At 30.0% G+C, this 21,025-nt stretch overlaps 1 protein-coding gene across 2 annotated transcripts in view; it reads right to left on the bottom strand.

Moving 5' to 3' along the window:
* Positions 1 to 21,025, bottom strand: part of LOC129981538 (cell adhesion molecule Dscam2-like) — an 833,489-nt gene that overhangs the window by 10,546 nt on the left and 801,918 nt on the right. Inside the window, exons 23-31 of one of the 2 annotated variants that reach the window (XM_056092410.1) lie at positions 20,235 to 20,349; positions 17,427 to 17,581; positions 15,466 to 15,486; positions 12,615 to 12,713; positions 10,793 to 10,978; positions 9,528 to 9,821; positions 8,405 to 8,560; positions 3,204 to 3,392; positions 688 to 838 (exon numbers count right to left, since the gene is read on the bottom strand). In XM_056092410.1, coding sequence (XP_055948385.1) covers positions 688 to 838; positions 3,204 to 3,392; positions 8,405 to 8,560; positions 9,528 to 9,821; positions 10,793 to 10,978; positions 12,615 to 12,713; positions 15,466 to 15,486; positions 17,427 to 17,581; positions 20,235 to 20,349 — 1,366 coding nt within the window. Of the gene's footprint in view, positions 1 to 680; positions 839 to 3,203; positions 3,393 to 8,404; positions 8,561 to 9,527; positions 9,822 to 10,792; positions 10,979 to 12,614; positions 12,714 to 15,465; positions 15,487 to 17,426; positions 17,582 to 20,234; positions 20,350 to 21,025 lie in introns of both variants that reach the window. The other variant, XM_056092411.1, reaches the window with a different exon arrangement.

Raw genomic sequence — 21,025 nt, 5'->3', positions numbered from 1 at the left:
TTGTGCCAAATTTTTGTTTCAATTGGTAAGCACGCACCTATAACAACATGCTAGTCGCCAAATTAAATTAATTGCCAAGTTTAAAAAAAATCCTCCAAGGATCACAGAATATATTTAGTAAAAATGCCAAATTCACGCCAAAGGATAATATTTCCTAACTATTGTACGTTGATGCCATACAAGGAATTCATTGGGTAACAACTTTATTCGAGAATATGCGAGAAAGTGTTGTGGAGACAACTCCTCCTGGCTTCCTCATCAATTCCATTATGTCAAAGATTAAATTTCCAATCAATCTCAATTCATGGATAAGCTGAGTCATTCTTTCAACAATACTAAAAGAACTTTACATTCACAGCTAGCTGCAAAATGGCAATTTTTTTTATCATTGTCTTAAATAGACCTTTCATGTTAACATTTTGTTGTTAATACAAGATTATGTTCATTCCGTATTTTTTAAAGTTGACATCTGTTTAATATACAGACCATGCTGTGTACCGTCACTTCCAAATGAAAGAATTTTCTTTGATTAATGAGCAATTAAACGAGAAGATAGAAACTATAGAAAATAATTTTTATAAAGATATAGGCTTAAAAAAAAGATTATTTATCTCGAACAAGCGCACACGCACAGATCATGCACCACGGGGGAGGGGAGTAGGACAGATGCGGAAGGGAACCTCATACTGAGCCGTTGAGTGGTCCGGGTAGGATCGTCTGCTATACTGCTGATGACCGAAGGTCTGCATCTCTCGAACTGTCTCGTGTGAGCTCTCGGTGTCCGACTCGCATCCTGGCAGCCGGAATGTCGCATACGGGGTGATATCGTCCTCATAGTCTGTGGGTGGAGGAACGAGCAAAGAAAAGAGATAGAAAATGCGAGTAAGTCATGTGATACAATACATCAAATGCACATCTGACATATTTGCCATGAAAAACAATCAAACATTCATTATAAAAAAGTTAATGTTACATCAGAAATATTAATCTAAGATAATGAAATATGCGTCTGATAGACTAATGACTTCTATCAGATTTTCAAATTCAAGACGTTCCTATTGGGCATTGATACCACTTCACTTAAGCAGCGTTCACATGAGGCAAATTATTGGGCATAATAGGAAGACACGCCCACCTTAGAAAGATCACGTGACCACAGTGGGAGAATGGCAAATAGTTGTTACGATGAGGCAACCATTTGCCGTGTTACGTCGGGTCAAGTTTTGTCACAGTAAAATGAGTTATTCAAAGTCATACATACATGTATACACTTATTTTCGCGAGATTTTCTGTAATCTAACTGTCGAATATTTAGTCATAACGCGCAGATGTTTTCGTTAATATCTTAATCAGCACTGTTAATTTTTCTTTTGTTTACTACATTCTAAATAATAAATTTTTTTATATTGAAAATCGCACAGAAAGTATGGTAAAAAAGGGACAAACGCAGTATTTATACTTTCTGTCTGTCTAATAAGCGCAGAATGGCAAAATAACTCTGCAAGTATTACAATAAGGTTGTTTGTAGAAAGTACAATCTTAACATTTGCCAATGGTGCAAACTTTAATTTTTATCTCTTTTATATTTTTTAATCAAATGTTTTAAAATAAGTATACCTTCATTAAATAACATTAATTTGTTTAAAGAAAGGAAAAATAAAAATAACATGCTTTTAAATCGTAGTTTATTAGTCAAGTGATTAATTGATTACAGAATAACAATGTGAATTCAGTAATCAAAGATTAATAAAAAAATTATAAAGAGAAAAAATATTTTTTACCTTATAATTGATTACCTTATTAATTTCGAAAAAATCATTGATTTCCAATTACAAAGATGTTGTTCCTATCGCATTATAAAAATACAGAAAGTCAGATGTTTGCAGATGATAAGGTTTGGTTCTATTTTCCGTAGTTTCTGTTGAGTTCTGAACCAACGCGACAATATTTAATGAATTGGTAAACACCCATGGGTGTATATTTCGTAGTATTTAAGTATTCCGTTGTTAGTCTAAGAGTTAAAATGGTTTTACAAGGTACAAGAAATGCAATCCATGATTTTTTTATCTTTTTGTGCGTACTGTATAAAATTTGCCTTTTGATAGTATAAGGTTGTGATACTCTGGTGTGCTTTCTGGCATCGATAGGTTATAGTAAGTTTTTTTTTATAGTAAGTAAAAACTTTATTTACTCACATAAATTATTACTACCCCCCCCTCCAAACAAAACCCCCTATTTTTTTCCTAATAAAATGTATGAAGTTTATCTTATGTATATCTGTAACTGTAAAGGAAAACTGTTGTAAACTACTTGGTAATTTATTGATGGAATTCATAAAAAACCAGCCACATGACTAAAATGCTTGTAGAATAGCAATAAGCAATAGTTTTTATGCTCATTTAAAATGATCAAACGCTATTCAGTTTAAATACTAAGCTGAAATAAATTGCTTATAACATAGTGTTGATCTCAATAAGGGTTTAACACTGCAGTAAATAAGGCTCTTGCTAGTTAATAAATAACATATAACATATCGAAAGTGCATGTTAGTTTTGCAGTGGAACATTTTTTAATTTTCAGCTAAAATTATTTATTATAATTGACTTGCATGCAAATAGAAATAATAATTAGAAATAATTTTGAAAGATTTTTATTTAAAATTAATCAATCAAAAACTTCAATAGTTTAATAAAAATTCCATTAATAAATTCTTTACTACTTCAAATAAAATGTAATGTTAAATGTTAATAATTATGTAATGTAAATGTTAAATAATTACTTATAAAATTATGTAAAAATAAAGAAAATCTATCTGATGCAATTATGCATCAATGTGAACTGCCGTGGTAAATTTTTATGCACAAAAAAAGATTTGATTTTGATTTTAAATTTTGAAGTTTTAAATTATTATTGAAGCACATTATAAAATGATGACGAGACATTGAGTTATTCTTTAACATGTAATTATATTAAAGATTTTGCTTTAAATTACTTTGTCACACGAATCTCCAAATTTTGTAAAATTCATTCTATATAAAGTTATATTAATTTTGTTTAATATTTTAAACCCTGGAAAAAACTAGGTTAAAAAAAAGTAAGTTCTTTGTAACACTATGCAATTTTAAAATAAAAGTCAATAACATATTTTGTCTGCAAAAACTGTGCAGAGGGAAAAATATTTGCAAAATGTTACTATGCCTCACAATGTCCTTGTTCTCCCGTGGCATTTGGGTCCTGGTTCCCAGAAGGTAGAGAGGCCTTCGGTCCACATGTTTGGTACATAGAGGTCTCGCGTATGGGAGCATTAGTCCCGTCTGTCGACTTTTTGGCAGGCTGGTTTGACATCAGGGGAGTCGTGTTAGAGTTCTCGCCACGTCTCTCATAATAGTCTTCTGTGGGAATCAAAAGAAGTATTTTATATTTAACGCAATTTTATTTAATTTGATGATATTTTTTTATTTTTAAGCGAACCATTTGCCTATGCCATGTATACCTATACTTGGCAATTTTCAGATTACGCAAAGATTACATAAGATGCCAAGAATTAACCAAGATGTTGAGCTTTCGGGTTTATTTGGTGACTTTTAGATGATAACGCTAAGTTAATGAAATTATTTGACGAATTTGAGGTACAGAATTATAGTTAAATTTTCTTCAGAATAATTGCATTACCGGTTTCATTTGGCAATTTATCATGAGGGCCATAAAAATAATCATGTACCACTTTGATTTATTTCATGTTCATGAAAATGGAATTTTGTAAAATCAATGATTTTCTTTTTCAATCCGTAATGAGCCAGATTAAATTAAAGAAAAAAAACAACTCTCGGTGCTTTGTAAGTTTCGATGACAATAACATATTTTCATTTTTTCTGAACTTAATTAAAGTAAATGATTCCATAGGAAAACTTTTGTTTAGCAGATATATTTAATAATTATTTTAGATATTGTTAATTTTTGATCAGTCTATGAAGCTTTTGATAAAACTTATTAATTTTTTATATTCGCATAATTTCCCACTTTAAATAGTATTTTCCAAAATTTTTGAATTTAATAAAAATTTTATTAATGCTTCGTAAATTAAAAATATAATGTACAATTTTTTTGAATTATCAATAAGTTCAACAATTCATAAACAACAGAATGAATAATCAATACCTTTAAAGATATTTTAAAATAGTTTTAATGCTTTATAAAAAAATTGAGTAAAAACTTGTCAGTCAAATTCCAATACTTAAAGATTAAAAGGAAGCTATAGTTCAAGTCTTCGATAATATATTTCTTGTCTTTTAATATAGCATTTTGAAAAATATTTGTATACCAAAATTTAAAAAAGCAATTTTTTTAACAAAAAAATTAGGAGATCAACTAAAAAAATATAAGAGTGTGATGCGACAAAAAATGAAGCAATAAAAAAATGAAGCCACAATGAAAATGTTGAATCATTTATTGAAAATTAATTATGAATGGCATTAAATTTCCAACAGAATATTTAAATAAGCACCTTATGCTTTTTTCCAATTTTTTTTGATTTCTAGATTTTTGAAAAAGCATATTCATGAACAAGTAAAAAACTTGGCCTTTAAAAGCGCTCCATATTTCTTTTTATTTATATTTATGCTTTTATTTTTAAAAGAAAGTATTTCTTTTAAATGAGTGGTATTTCGACAGGAAGATGTGGCCACCCACTGTTTATGAATAGTTTAGAGTTGTAGTGGGCGTTGTGGTTATTTTCCAACACAAAAACAATCTGTTCGTGAAAAATGTTTACAACCTGATAAATAAGTTAAAAATAATGAAAGGAATGAACGGTTTTGTATGACAAGCTGCTACAATCCATTTCAGTTTTTCCAACTCGTATTACACTCTTTTAGAATCGTGTTCGCAGAATTAGTATTTTTTAATTTTTAAGAACTCTTTATCTTTGACTTGCAGAAACTAGCATTTGACATGTTCTTATTTTTGGGAATTTCACAAGAAATTAATGAATTGCATTTAATTGAAAATGTAATGAGAAAATTTTGATTAGAATGGAAATAATGAATAAACATTGGATAGAAAAGTAAATTGCGTATTTAGTTGTGTTTATTATTTTTTCTCTTGTATTTAAAATTAACTATCTGCGTCTAATAATGCTTCCAGTAAAATGGCATGTGTTTAAAAATATACTTGATTCTTCGAAATATAAAATGTGATTACTTTTTTTTGCTAGAAAGGAGATGTTTTGTTCCAGTTTTCTAAAAAGGGAGGTTTCTAAATGTCAAATCATAAGTTATGATTCTTCAAATATGAAAATCAAGTTTTATGCTCTCAACTTCTCATTGATCTCGTTGCTTGAGAGTGCATTTCTCCAACTTAAAATGTTTTATAAGAAATTGCTTATGTCAATGAGTTTGACAACAATAATTTAATTTTGGAAAGTAGAAGATATATATGCTATATGTGAAAAACCGAAATTGGAGAATATCGACTTACACTGGCCTACGTCAATACATACCAAAAACATCGGTGAAAGGCCGTATATTTTATTTGATTAGGTTCTTGACAATTGGACCATCACTGGTCTATGTCGACAAGTACGGACACGCTCTAGTGGAGGTCAAAAAGAAAAGAGGTCAACGGAGAGGTGGCAGTCCTTCACCAAATCCTTTGTTCTGCTGCGATTGAAGTTTTCTGGCCTGTATTTGCTATAATCTATATCATTACTGTTTGTCAGTCTTATGTAAATTTTGATGGTGGAGCAACGTTTACTTAAGTTTTTTTTTTATCCGATACCTTAATTTATTTTGAATGGATACTGCAGTGAATCTTTATCTTTCTTTGAAAAGTTATTTGCATTATTGTGAAAAGAGAAGATAATTGTTTTTATTTTTTTCAAGAAAAGTACTCTAAAGTACTTTTTGAAGTGTTTTCTGCTAAAAGTAAATGCATTATAGCTTTGGATTACAAACGATTAAAATGTTAAAAAAATTAATAATGAAGAAAAGTTAATTGTACTATTCAAACCAATGGATAAAAAACAATCCCTTAATGCCCCTTAAATGCACTACGACATAAAATTTTCCAGATTTGCCCAGCAGTGAAAACTCCTCTACAGAGTGATGAACCGTTCTCTTCATCGTGATTGGCCACTTTTCTCAGTAAGAGAGATGAAAAAATTTGTGCCATTTCATCGCTTCTTAAATACAAAGAAAAAAAAATACAAATATCCGTTTTAATCAAAATTCTTCATTAGTTCAGGGTGAATGTCGACATTTGCCGATGTAAGAGAGAACTAAGAATAATTAGCAAATATTTCGGACATACACCAAGCGATTATGTGAACGTTGATATTGTCAAGTGTGGTTTATTTGATATTATTTAGTGTGGAACTCAATGACACACACAAGAAGCAGAGCTAAACCAATTTATTAACTCAACTCTGAACTGAGAACACAGTGACTGACAGATCTTCTGCTTTTATACTAACAGGGAAAGTTCCAGAATACTTTTCTGGAGACAGTAAGAAAAGTCCAGAACACTTGTCTGGTAAACTAAAGAAAGGTCCAGAATATTCTGGAACACGAAATAAAGGAAAACATAAAATCGAGGAATTTACACAAACTGTGCATCGCATTGTCGCTAGCGAGATTCGAACTCACGATCTCTTGATCATGAGACCAGTGCTATGACCATTCGGCGATGGAGAGTCGACTGCCTATTTTCAATGCGGCAGTATTCACTGGTGAAAGTCGACATACTCCAGATATCGGTCTGTCATAATAATATATACATAAAAAATGTCTTCTCTTCAACTGTATTATTTTTCGCTATTCAAAACTGCGAAACTTCCAAATAGCGGTCATCTAGAGTGGTTGGCGACTTTGATAGATTCAGATTTAAACAAGTCATTATTCATCCTTTCCGAAACAGGGAATTTTAGGACTTACGTTAAAAATACTTTTTCGAAAATATCTAAATTTTTTTTGAAAAATATATAATTTATTTTTTTGATTTTTCAGTTTTTTTAAGCTAGAAAAATTAAATTTAATCCAGTCGTTGGTAGATTTATAGTAGGGGCCAGAAATATCATTATTTTCCAAGTTACTTTTTATTTGTGTTCTCCTGCAATTTGAAAATTCCGACTAGCTTTCTTACCAATGTAGAATTGTCATTCTAACTCGGTACTTCTAAGAAAACTATCTAAATGTAGAAAAATCAGCTTGGATATTCTTTAATGATCAAAAGGTTATTAACTGACATTCAACTAGTTTCGCATTGAAATATTTCATTTTATCCGATTAACAGGTTAATAAACATGAACGCTTGAATCTCCCATCTAGGTAGAGAATTAAGTTCGGTAAAAGGATGAGTTATATCAGTTTGAATTCAGGTATATTTTTTTGTTCTCATTTCTTTCCTTCTTTTTCTCTTAACGAAAGATGCAATGCCTATCCAACCACCAATGTGATTGAAGGGGTTCAAGTGCCTATTTGAGGTGGTCATTTCAAAATTGAAATTCAAAAAATCTGTTTAAAACAAAAATAACCATTACAAGGAGTAACTGCTATTGAGTAGTTGCAACCGAGATATGTTTTATTGTAATACATATATATATGCAAAATTGCATGCGTTACAATTCATTTTGTTATTTATAAAAAAATTCACTATGCTTCATATACGAGAAAGTGAAAGTATTATAAAAAATTCTAACTTGATATTTTGACTAATCTCTATATTCAGACCTACCTCTCTGAGGCCAAGAAACACATTTTTGGATTTACGTTTTCTGTCATCTTTTGAACGCGATAATTTAAAAACCCTTTGAACTAGGCGGATGAAATTTTGTAATGTCTCTACACAAATTTATGAATTTTCTTCAAATTTTGAACGATATCCAGTCACTGAAAAACGTGTCAGTCCGAACAGAGGTGATACAGAGACTTAACATTTGAATTGTAATCCATTCAAAGTTGAAATCAAATCAGTTACAAATGTGGCCGTTTGTTGGTATATATTTTCGCACACATCTAAGCGCGATAACTCAAAAAACTTAAACAAATGAGATCTTTTTACTAAAATTGTTGCCTGGATCCTAATTTGACTTCGATCGGTAGAAAAAAAAAGGTGCAAACTCCAAAATACAAACTCGAGGTTTTTTTATTACGCTACAGAAGGAAAAAAAAGTTCATATGCTGAAAATAAAAATCTGAGCATTCGTGGCTTTCAAGGCGTCACTCAATACTCACAAGAGGAGGAAGGGGATGGGGGTGAAGATGACACCTTTATCAAGAATATGCGAGAAAGTTTTGGGGAAACCATTCCAATTAGTTTCAAATGTAAATCAAATAAAGTACAGTCATTTGTGGACAATGCATTGTTTTTTGAAACTCTATCCAAAACATTTTCTCGATGAAATAATTACCTGCTCCGTGGCGCTTCTTCACACAAACGCAGACGGCAACCCCGATCACTACCGTGAGTGCAATGACGGCAGCGACAATCGGAACAATGATGTTCACATCTTCCCAGATATTGATGGATTCTCTGCTTTCCAGGAGTAGGATGGGCGCAACAGTACCTGGGGGAAGAGTTAAACAATTTTATACAGGTCAAGAATATTATACTGTTAGATTCATTTTCATGAAGCTAGCAATTATTGGATTATTTCATTTATTAATATATCTCATGAAATCGCATGTGCAATAATACAACACAGAATTCATGTAAATTTTATTTCATTAAAAATTAAGCGAGTTTGATTCTTTTTCGCGACAGCTTCCACAAAATATTTTTATAACATTGTAAAACTTCAAAAATTGTCTTTTTTTATACCAATTTAACCATCGTGCGAATTTATCCAATGACCACTGCGAAGGTCACAAGTTAGACTAACGATTCAGTGCATAATTTGCTCAAGAAATGTTCAATATGCTGTCTATCAGATTGGAGTGTATCTTTGTTTATATCTTGAATGCTATGTGTCATATGTATCTTCAATTCACGTAAAATTACAATCAAACTATAAAAGGCAGATTTCAAATAGCGCCACAACTAGAAATCACAAGGATTAAGGTTTGGTGATTTTGTAATCCATTTTGTTGGTAAAAGACAGTTGATATTGTTTTTGTCGTTGTGGAGGGTTTATTTAGAGTGCCATAACTGCCGAAGGACTTGAAAGTGATTGAATTTTTTTGTTAAATCTTTTTCAACACTGTTGGTTTTACCTGCAACTCACGCAATGGCCGTCACATTGGATTTCGAATATCACTAGTACTCAAATCCATATATGTTTCATGACATGCAAAGCGCCATTTATTACTAAAAATTTGAATTATAAAGCAGAAGAAAAAAACATATGTCCCTCCCCTTCTTCGTGTATATTAAGATACAATTTCAAGTTATTCTGATCAGAAGATTATTTTTTTTTACTCTGAGTTTTTTGAAAGTTTAATTTTAATTACCTGCAACCGGAATATACGAAACACTCAAAAAGCAAAGAACAACATCCAGTTTCCCTTATTGAAAATCAAAAGAACACTACTCACTGCCATCCAGGGTGAGGGTGGCAACTTCGTATTCTGCAACTGTGGAACCGGCTACGTTATGAGCTGTAACTCGAATGCTGTACCAAGTTCCCGGACTCAAGTCTCTGATGACCACTTTCTCCTGCTGTTGGCTGATGGAACTGGCTGCCATCTTCCATTCCGTGGTGTGCAACCGCTTGTACCGTACGACAAATGACTTGATGCCGCAGCCGCCGTCCTCCCACGCTCTCAGCTGAATGACCAGGGACGTGGAGTTGGATATGATGAAGTTGTCTTTTCGTGGTGCAACTGGAGCTACGAGAAAATCAAGTTCATTAAGTTGTTACTTGAGAAGGAAGCGAAAATTTTACATTTCTGAAAACAATTTGATGGCAATTGAAGTTTTCATGGTAAAGGACGACATATATTTTTTCACTTTATAATTTAAGGTTTATCAATCACGATTTTGATACTCAATAATAAAAACGGATGTTTGTTCTATTTTTTGGTGTTCTACAAAAAAGACTTTAGATTTAAAATTACCAAATTTAGCACAAATCGTCTACAAAAGGCACCATCAACATTTTCCTAATTTTGCATTCAGAAAAAATGCATTTTATTCTACAAATAATTAAAAATAGTTCCTACTTTGTCTTACATCCGGAATGAAAATGAGAGCTGTAAGAGGCCGTCAGAGAGTGTGTTGATTTGTATAGATATTTAGCGAGGAATCAGTTGGATCAGTCCAGCGGAGCTCAAGTAATTAGCGAATTGAGAACTGAGACATGCGCTAAGTCTCGGAGTCTAGTATTTAAGCAGTATCGAATCGTGGGCTGGGTAGCCATCGCATAGTAGTGAGTAGCAGATGAATACTATTAGAGCGAGGAGACAGTGGAAAATAGCAAGCTTTTGGAACACCTTTAGTGAATAGCTATGGGGATTCTCTCCACCTGTTGAGTTCTTTCTGGTAACCTTGTGTACTGTTGCGGTTGTTTACTACTGATGGGTCTGCTTATTGTAAGTACTGATGTATATTGCTTGTGTATTTCTCGGCTGTGTCGTCTGTGTCTTCGTATTAATAAACATCGTTATTTGTTATTGAGACTTACTTATTGTGTCACCATACATCCACTACAGTGAACCATTTTGAATTTACGGAATCTTGTGTGGAAAGATTATTTCTTAACAGTATCATCACTCATAAAATAAAATAAATTGGATTTCGTGCATGAATAAATACTACAGTATTTTATTTGATCCAATCGATTAACAGTTTATATGCTTACCATTTCCTTCAGTTTTTGCAGTGATGACTTCACTAGGCTCTCCCTCACCATTTTTTCCAACCGCAGCCACATAGACGTAATATTTGGTACCACACTGTAAGTTTTGCAGTGTGTAAGTTGCTACTTTGGATGAAGTCCTCGTCTCCTCCCACTGGCCGTACTCCCTCTTGTGCCGGATAATGAACCCTGATAGATAAAGTAGAATTTAGAAAAAAAATATTTTTGAAGGAAGTGAGGGATTTTTTTTATTGTTTCTTAACATATGTTAACCTTGATGATAATTCGAGGATCCTCTCAAACAGAAGAAAATACTTTCATTATTTTCAAGTGATAAAAAAAAAGTATGTTATCTCTTTTGATCATTTTAGAATTCATTTATTTCCCCATTAACGACAAATATGAAAATTATGGCTCAAAGATTAAAACACAAGTGTAAATATATATATCAAATGATTAGGAGCTGGACAGATTAGCTTTAACGCAATTTTAACTGTATCGTAACATTTTTTTTAGATTGTGTTATTTCATTTTTGCAACAGTTTTGTTCTACGATATTTGTTACATATTTTATTATTATCTAAAAATTTAATTAGACATAAATAAAGTATGAATGTCTTCGAATGGTCATCTGAAAAAATGAAAACATACTTTTTAATTTCTCTTAATAAAAACGAAGTATAGACAAAGTATATAATGGTCAAAAAATTCGAACTCGAGATTTTGACGAATCTTCATGTTTTAGACTTCCCTGAACTCGAAAAACACATTTTTGGAAAATGTCCGTCCTTTTGTCTCCTGATAAAGTTAACTCAAAAACACTTTGAGCTAGACGGATGAAATTCGGTATATGGTCTTTATATTAGATTTGCAGATTTCTATCAAATTTTGTGTAAAAAATGTTCAAGGAAGTCTGTCTGTCCGGCTACTCTAATATACGAAACGAAGAGAGCTAGATAGATAAGATTCGGTAAACAGATTTAACATCTATGTAATACCTATCAAATTTTGAGTCAAGTCCAACGAGGGGTTGACCGTTTGTCAGTCTATAATTTCAGAAACATGTTAATGCTATAATTCTAAAACGCAATGATTTAAGTATATCAAATCAGGATTGGATTTTGTGAATACAAATGAAGTTTTGTGTCGAATCCTTGTTTCAATCGATTGAGAGAAACGTATCTAAAACAAAAATTCTATTTTTGAATACTATTAACCACAATTAACCCTTTCTAGGGCCGTGGGAAGTATGCTTCTCATCAAATTTATCAATCTTTGTATGAAATTATGTAGGTTGGCATAAGTTCTGACAAATTTTTTATTAAGTCGGAAACTTAGATGCTTCAGTTTTTTATCTTACACAGAATTATGTGTCTTGATTTTTACTTAATTATTAATTAACCAAATTAATTAATGAATCAAATTAAATTTATCTAATAAGTTAAATGAATCCCTTTTCTTATTTTAATTTCAAACCTAAAAATATTTTAACATAATATGACTAGAAAAAAATGGCCATTTAAAGGGTTAAGTAATTCATCGTCAAAAAACTAGCCAAGGATGAGGCGATAGATTCAGAAAAAATGCTAAGTTCATGCCAAAAGTTAGTAGTTTGTAACTATTGTACGCCAGTGTCATGTAGGGCGTTCTCTGGCATAAGAAGTTTATTAGAGAGCATGCGAGAAAGTTTTGGGGAGACTGCTGGTTTAGAAAGAAACAGCCTATTTCTTTTGTTAGAAGAACGTACAAACAAAAGTGGTTAGTATATCTGAAACTGACAATTTTTTAAATAATTTTGGTGGAGACCAGTTGGTAACTAACTCACCTTTAGTCTTTATGCGTCCTCTAGTGTCCATGGTCCATTTCAACTCGAGACTAGAAGAGGTTTCGGTCACAACAGTTACAGACGATGGAGCAGGTAGAGCTGTAAAAGATATTTTTTTTTAGAAATATTCATGCTTTAAGATAATATTTGCATAGCTGCATCATAGATACAAATAAATAACTTAAAAGTATAAATAAAAAGTATTAAAATACTCTTATTAATAAACTAAAATATAGAAAAAGCACTTAGCCGTCTGATGGCACACAGCAATAATTGAGGAATTGTGAGATATTGATGTAAATAATCTCAATTAATTTGGAATTTAATCACATTTTTAAATATCTAAATTTTTAATTTGCTTTCTCTTGTATTTATTCTTGCGTAATTATCTTATAGTTTTTTTTAGCTCCACGTGCTATAATAGTGTTTGCTATATTTTTTTCATCAAAATTTGGATTCGAATTTTAACTTTTTAATATACTAAAATAAAAGTTCTAAGAATCATGTTTATTTTTTTTACAATGTTTGTCTTTCTAATCTATTTCTAATTCTTTACTGTAATTAATATCGAATTTTCTAAATATTTTTCCAAACTTACAACCAGATGCTGCCTTCCGTAGTTCAAAGACATTAAATAAAATTGATTGATTAATTGATAATTTAAGATCTCAGTGGAAAAGCATGGCAAGTACAATTTTAATAAATTTGGAAAAAGCAAACAAAATCAGCTTATGACTTTATTAATTTTTTCCATAAATTATTGATTAAAATGAGCATCTATAAGCATCAAATGCATATTATTATTTTTTGGAATAAAAGGGTTTATTTGGGTTTACGTGTTTTTATTACATGGGATTTTATCGACATTTTTAAGGTCAAAAAGTGGATACTTAGACCTATCGAGACTAGAATAATATGCTCGACATGGCTATAAGATTGCGCGAGTTAGAACAAAGTGGAATTTTATGATTGATTAATTCGTGATTTAATTTTATATAGGTTTCTGCTAATAAAAACAGATTAAAAAATAAAAAAATTAATTATGACATTGAACCATGATTTACGTGAAATTTAACATTGGAAATATAAATTTAGTATTTAATAATGGTAGCAATAAAATTAAATTTGATACAATTGATATGATTGTAATGTTCTGTATGAATCTGATATGATTGTAATGCTCATAGTATTTTGATGTAGTTGTCAGTGCTTCGTAGAACTTGTCTTGTTAGTAGAATATCCGAATCAATATCAGTTCTGCTGATGTTTCTTCCGATGGAAAGATATATTGATTTAACAATCTATGGAGCATTTGTAATGACTGTTACAAAGTGATTCCTTCTTTTCTCAATAAAAAATCACAGTCAGTTGGACAATAAGCAAATAGCTCTGTTACAAATTGATACAATTATTCCAGATATTCTTAAACAAATAGAATGTTCCATCCGAAATATCAGTGGAACTGGTACTGATTCAGGTATTCCACTAATTATACATCGGGAACAAATTCTACAGAAAGTTGACAATTACATAGAATTACAATCGGCATTACAAGCTAGTACTTGTATTGCATTAAATGTAATTGTATATTGTTACTAATCTCAAGTTTACACCCATGTCCGCTATGGCCTGGTAGTAAGGTCTCGGTTTGTGAGCCGTAGGGTTTCAGGTTCGAGACCGAGTTCCACCGAAGAACCTTCGTGTAAGAAGTTCCGTTGCACGTTAAATCCGTCATGCCAAACGTCCTCCCGCTAGTGTGGTGTGGAGAGGGGGGTGCCAGCTCAGGTATCGTCCTCGTCATCTGACCACGGTTCAAAAGGACGAGGTCCGTCCCAAAATAGCCCTAGTGTTGCTTTACAACGGGACGTTAATATAACTAAACTAACTAAACTCAAGTGTACACCCCTAATAAGCCCTCGCGTTCCAAATCGCGAGCACAAATGTGCTCTTTGACTTTATGGAGAATAGTGTTGGAACAATGTGGATCGATTAGTCTTAAATGTTGCTCTATTATTTTTATTTTCTTAAAGAAAACTTATCACCACGGGAGGGTGTGTTTAAATCTTTTTTTGCATGCAATTTGTGGCCTTAAGTGGGTAAGTCGTAAGATCTATTAACAAGAGGGCTCCAGGTGTAGGTCTTCTTCACGTTCAAATCTGCTGCTGTGGACCAAACATCCTCTCAGTGGTGTGGTTCGAAATTTTAGAGAGGGCTATTTCAATTCATCTGACCAAGCTTCAAAATTAAGAGGTCTGTCACAAAACAGCCGTAACGTTGCTTCCAAATCAGACATTAATAGAATTAAAACTAAATCTATGTGATATTCGTTTCTTTCCGTTCAATGAATATGTTCTAAATTCTCCAAGTTATTTTGAACCATCTAATATATATATTAAAATTATCACAATTATAAGCGGAATTAATCATATTGTTGGAAAAGTGAGAATAGAAACATTGTAAAACATCTTTTATTATTTGTTTAACATAATCGAAGAGTAAGAAATATTATTTGTGTGCATCAAAATTATTTCAGTTACAATTCAGATGGAATTGATCGGATTATTACGCTATTTTACAATATTGTAAAAAAATATGCTGGACAACTTTATGATTACACTGGGAATGGGAATTAAATATTAAATAGCATCAGAATTATTTCAATTATCAGCAGATTTAAAATTTAATTAACCCATTAAGATATCTATTTTTAAAGTTATTATAAATATTTTCAAACAAAATTAAAAGTTTTCTGCCCCCCTCCCCCAAATATAGAAATGTCATGCACAGATAAGATATAAAAACTAAAGCAAATGGAAACGTATAAGCATTTTATAAAATTTGTGAAACTCACCCCTGCCATCTAAATGTTTTGCTGCAAAAGAAAACGGAAAATCAATTATTATTCTAACCTGAATTAATAATAAATAGAATATCAAAAAAGTAATTTTTAAATGGATGGGACAATTAATAAGGGGAAAAATAAATAAAACAAGGGGAAAAGAAATTAATTTATATGGATAGCTGACCATATATCAATATAGAAAGAAATGGTAAATATAAACCACACTTTTAAACTTCTTTAAAAAAATCCCCCAAGCTCCAATAACGTTTTGTAAATAAAAAGTAAGTACAATTAAATTAAATTAATGTTAGCTTAGATTAAATGGGAAAACACGAATTTTGATATATGATCTTGAATAAAAAATATTTTATTTATCATTGAAATCTGATTTTTTAAATTCAAGAACATTTCCCTCTTTTTTTATTTTTTCGACTGAAGTAAATATTTCAAATTACTATCATAATCAATTAGAAGAATTAGGAAATAATTACTAGACATGTCTAGTGATTATTTCTTAGTCAGTGATTTTAATTAAAAAAATCCCTTACAAGAAAATTTTTTCAGAATAGCATATTATATGATGAAATTAGATCTCGCCATAATCAAAATGTGAAAAAAAATATTTGTCGTTAATTTATTCAATCAACTATTAAATCATTATCTTACTTAATGCTGTCTTTCGGATAAGTAAAGATTTTTGAGATTTGAGTTTTATAAATTCTTTTTCTTTTTATTTATAGAGACAACGAAGGATTATATGAAAAGAATTGTCTTGGCATTAAAGGTTTTTTTTACTAGATGTTGCATGATTAAAAATTCTTTGATATATAAAAAAAATGTAAATTGCACCCAAAAATAAAAATAATAATCTGCTCATTTAAAATTAATTTTTGCATTGAGGCTGATTTTGAAATTATAATTCTAAAGCTTAAGCAGTTATTCCAAATTAAATATATGAAATATATTTTGATATTTCAGTGCTTTTCTTTGTGCAATTTTTTTCGTTTTTTTAAAAAACATCTTAAATTTCTAATTGTGATTCATTTCAGGCATTAATAAATTTTTGCAAACTCATCTTCTTCAGAAAAATCCTCACTAATTCTGAAGCATCAATATTATGTTATTTGCAATAATTCTTTAGATTTAATGGTAACGTTCTGTAACCAAACTCTCGAAACTTTCGCCAGCGGTTGTTAAATACTGGCCAAACTGATTTTATTTTGATTAACAGAAAAACAAACAAACAAATCCTAATTTTCTCTTCATAGTTTGCGGATAGCTATATTTGGCGAGTTATCGTTTGAAAGATTTATAGTTTGGTGATTGTATTGTATATTCCGCATTTATTAAATATTGCGACTAAAGAAAGATGAATTAATTAAAACTAAAAAGGAAAGAAAATGTTAAAGAAAAAATATTTTTAATATCTTCTGGAATTTCTTAATTTCGAAACTCAAAGTTGAAGACCTGATATTTATAGTTAAATTAAATTTAAATACATATTTAAGTAATAGAAATAAATTAAAATAAATATTTAAGTAAATTAAAGAAATTATTAATAAATTATTTTTTTCGTACTCAGCATAATCTGATTTGTTAAAATTTCGAGTTGAATTTTTTTTGACGTTTACGATATTTTGCAAACCCATAATGTAATAACTCATATAGTAATGAATAGTCAACTAATAACTTAGAGTATGTAATAGTACTCGTAAAAAATATCAACTTATTTAAAATATATTAAAAAGTTTAAAACTCTTAATTCTTTGGAAAAATATCAAGTTTAAAAAAAAAACAAAAAAAAAAAACAGTAACCTTGACGACCAACAATTTCTGGCAATAGTCACACTCATTTCATTAATCAACCGATAATTCTAAAATTCAACTATTATTCAGTTCCTAACAGCAGACGTTAGATAGATAACAAAGCTCACAAGATAAAAAAAAAAGTAAAAGGTCATAATGAGTACCTCTGACAACCAGCATGAAGGCGATCTCGTCTGCGCCGTAGACGTTCTGCACCCTACACGTGTAGTTCCCCGCGTCGTCGTCGTCTACATCTTCGATGAGCAGGCTGCCATTATTCAAGAACTTTGTCCTCCGCCTGTCACGAATCGCCTGGCCCCTGAGAACACAGTGACATTTCATGTGGCACAAAAGCCGATACTTAATTAATTAGACGCACCAGATCGATCCTCACCCCACGAATGAAGTGGAAATGTCAAGGTGCAATTTAAAGTTTCAAAACAGTTTTGGGATTATTCTGACGAGGAAAGGATTAGACTTTGACAGAAGGATAAGATAAGCAGAGGGGAATTCAGATCTTGTTATTGGGTTTAGTATTTTGTGGTTGGATGTAATTTAAATTTATGAGGTGTTATTTGGCTATACAGATCGAGTTTGTAGAAGCGTTTCCAGATATCGTACTTTTATGAAGAATAAGGCTTGATGCACCTTTTAAAACGTAACTCAGAAGAATTTGATGCACTATGAGTCTTATTTTTCCACCATAATTGCCTAAAATCAAAGTTAGGGCTGTTGGAAAAACAATATTTTTTTTTACTGAATTTAACTAATGCAAGGTATTCAACTAGGTTGGATACATAAATTTGGATTAAAATTCCCGTTTTTATTTATTTATTTTCACAGTTTCAAAAATTAGGTACTTTTCTGTTTCCAGCGATATTTTCATTTTTTCTCTGTGTCAATTAGAAGCCTAATAATAGCATTCTATTGACATGTAAGTGATATGATTTATAAACATTTGAAAAGTTTAAATGCATTTTCTGAAGAACGAGATTTTTCATTATTCTATTACACAAGTACCGTCATATCTCAAAAATAATCAAGATATTTTAATGAAATTTATAATTAGTGCTCATTATGTTATGCAGAATGTAATGAACTATGGATCTGATGTAAATGCTCTGGAAGTGGATTTATAATTGTTTAATATAAATATTGTGGTAAAAATTTCCAAAATTTCACAGATAATTTCACATATTACACATAAAAATTTATTTTTGAATATAATCCTTAGATAATAGTTAGTTAAACTCTAAGACATATTGCACCTGCAATTTTGGAAAGAAAATAAAAAAATATATCAATTGTTTTTCTAGAACAATCCTAGTTTTTGTAAATAAATGCTGAGATTTACAAAAAAATGTGGTTTATCTTCAAAAACTACATATATATTTAAATAATTTTACTTACATTTGCCATTTTATCCTTATATTATTAAAAACATCATATAAATATTAAAATATGTTTTTTTAAATATCTTCCAAACTTAGTCGTATACCTTAACTAAACAGAAATCAATTGTTTAGCTGAAACTATTTTAATTTGCATAGAATGTTTTTTACTTGCAAATACATGGAAAAATTACTATAGTTAAGAATTAAAATACTCAGAATTGATTTAAAAAAGGCTATATTATAAAGGACATAAATATTCACAACTTCCCATTTTAGTGTTCATTTATCTTATTTATATACTAAAAATTAAGTGCAGTTTACGTAAAACACTTCAATTGCAAAATGCATTCCAAATTGAACAACAAACGCACAATAAAATAAAAGCTCTAAGTCGTGATTAACATGAAAATTATAAAACATATTATATATTTAATACGAGTATAACGTTAAAAAAGATATTTGAAAGATAAATGTATTTATTCTTAAAACACTAATAACGCTTTAGAGATTTAAAAGTTTAATAAAATATATATCGTGAAAGGTAAGAAAACTTATAAAACTGGATTAAAACATTTAGAAATTTAAATATCGAATGCATTCAATCTTAAAAACTTTAAAAAAATACATTAGGGTTTTGAAAGCTGCAGACATTTGATTTAAAAAACAACCAAACGACATATAAAAAATATCAAGTTCTTCAGAAAGTTTATTTAAAAAATTATCAAAATAAGTAAATTCGACAAATATGTGCGCAAATAGGCTGCTTACCGAACGTTCTAGTTGTATTATTTATGGTATTGCTGTTGAAAATTTAGTAAAAATAGTAGCTATAAAATATATTTATTCTTCCAGAACAAGATTATATTTTGGGAATAAAATCAAGAATAAGAATTACTTATCATTTAAGAAAAACTGCAAATCAGAACTGTTCTGATGGAAAATATAATTAAAAATATTATAATATTGTTTTTCTATGTAACGATATAATTTTTTTTATAATATAGTTAGTTATTCTTAAAAACACTGAGATAATCTTTATAATGTCAGCCGATATTCATACGACTTTTCCTGGAATTTATTAAAATAATTTCATTCTATTGTGCTACTTTTGTATTTGTGTTTTTATTATAATATCTAAAATGCAACACATGTATAATATAATATTATATTATACACATTATACATATATAATATTATATTATACACATTATACATATATAATATTATATTATACACATTCTACATATATAATATTATACACATTATTATATAATATTATAAAGTGTCTTATTTCTGTTCTGCAATTACACAATATTATGTTAGTTTCTTGGCATAATTATATATGTTAATGTTTTTATATTAATTAAAAAATAGAAAAGAAAAAACAGGAATTATTATTGCATTACTCTAACTTGTTGTCAGTTTATTTATATATTTTTTGTTTTTCCTAAAGCAAAGTGAAACCATTATAAATAATAATACGAAAACGTGAATAAAAAGTTACTGATTTATCACGAATTTTTTAATACTGTTTAAGAATGTTATATTCTAAATTTAAAACATTCATATCATTCTTACTTGAAAGTCCAAAGTTTCTCAGCTGCAGGAATCCCAACAGCTTTACAGGGCAGTTGCACAGAGGACTTACGTCGAGTAATAACTTGTTGTGAGAAAGAGGCAATTCTGGCAGGTACTGAAAAGCAAGAGTTTAAATTGTAATAGAAGAGTGATTTGAGACAAATATAAATATTTTAAAAAAATTGAGTGTATTTTAATTAAACGCCAATATTAGAATCAAGCACTGACATCAGAACACCAAATCGCTTCACACATTCTGTATTATATAATAAAATACATTAGGGTTTACTAGAGACCCTTTTATTCAAATATAACAGTAAAAAAAAAAATAAGCTGAAAATGCAATTTGGAAATAAGATACGCAATTTCAATCGCTTCAAAGATTTTTTTATAGATGATTTTATATTAATGAACAGATAAACCTCTCAAGTTATTATCTGGATCAAACTTTGACGCGTACTTCGATTATTATATTTCCATATTAGGTACATGGTACTATTTCAAAAGGGTGTCGTATTGCGAGATTTTCAAATGGTCACTAAACTGGAAATAGTACCCACAAGTAAAATAGTTTTTTTTTAATATCAACAAATCAAGAAGCTCGCTTTTATATAATGTTAAGACATTAAAAAAATAAATTAGCACATATTTAGTGAAAGTAGATGTTAAAAAACAAATACTTTCATGAGGCATTTTTTAAAATTAAGAATGCACTTTAAATATTTTATTGGATTACTAAGATACAAATGTGACGAAGGTTGGGTTTTACATAAGGAAACAGCGTAATACTT

Source organism: Argiope bruennichi, chromosome 8, assembly GCF_947563725.1.
Source record: "Argiope bruennichi chromosome 8, qqArgBrue1.1, whole genome shotgun sequence".
NCBI classification, from domain to species: Eukaryota; Metazoa; Arthropoda; class Arachnida; order Araneae; family Araneidae; genus Argiope; species Argiope bruennichi.
The sequence above is the reverse complement of the archived record's forward strand: the minus strand, read 5'-3'. Positions and strand labels throughout refer to the sequence as shown.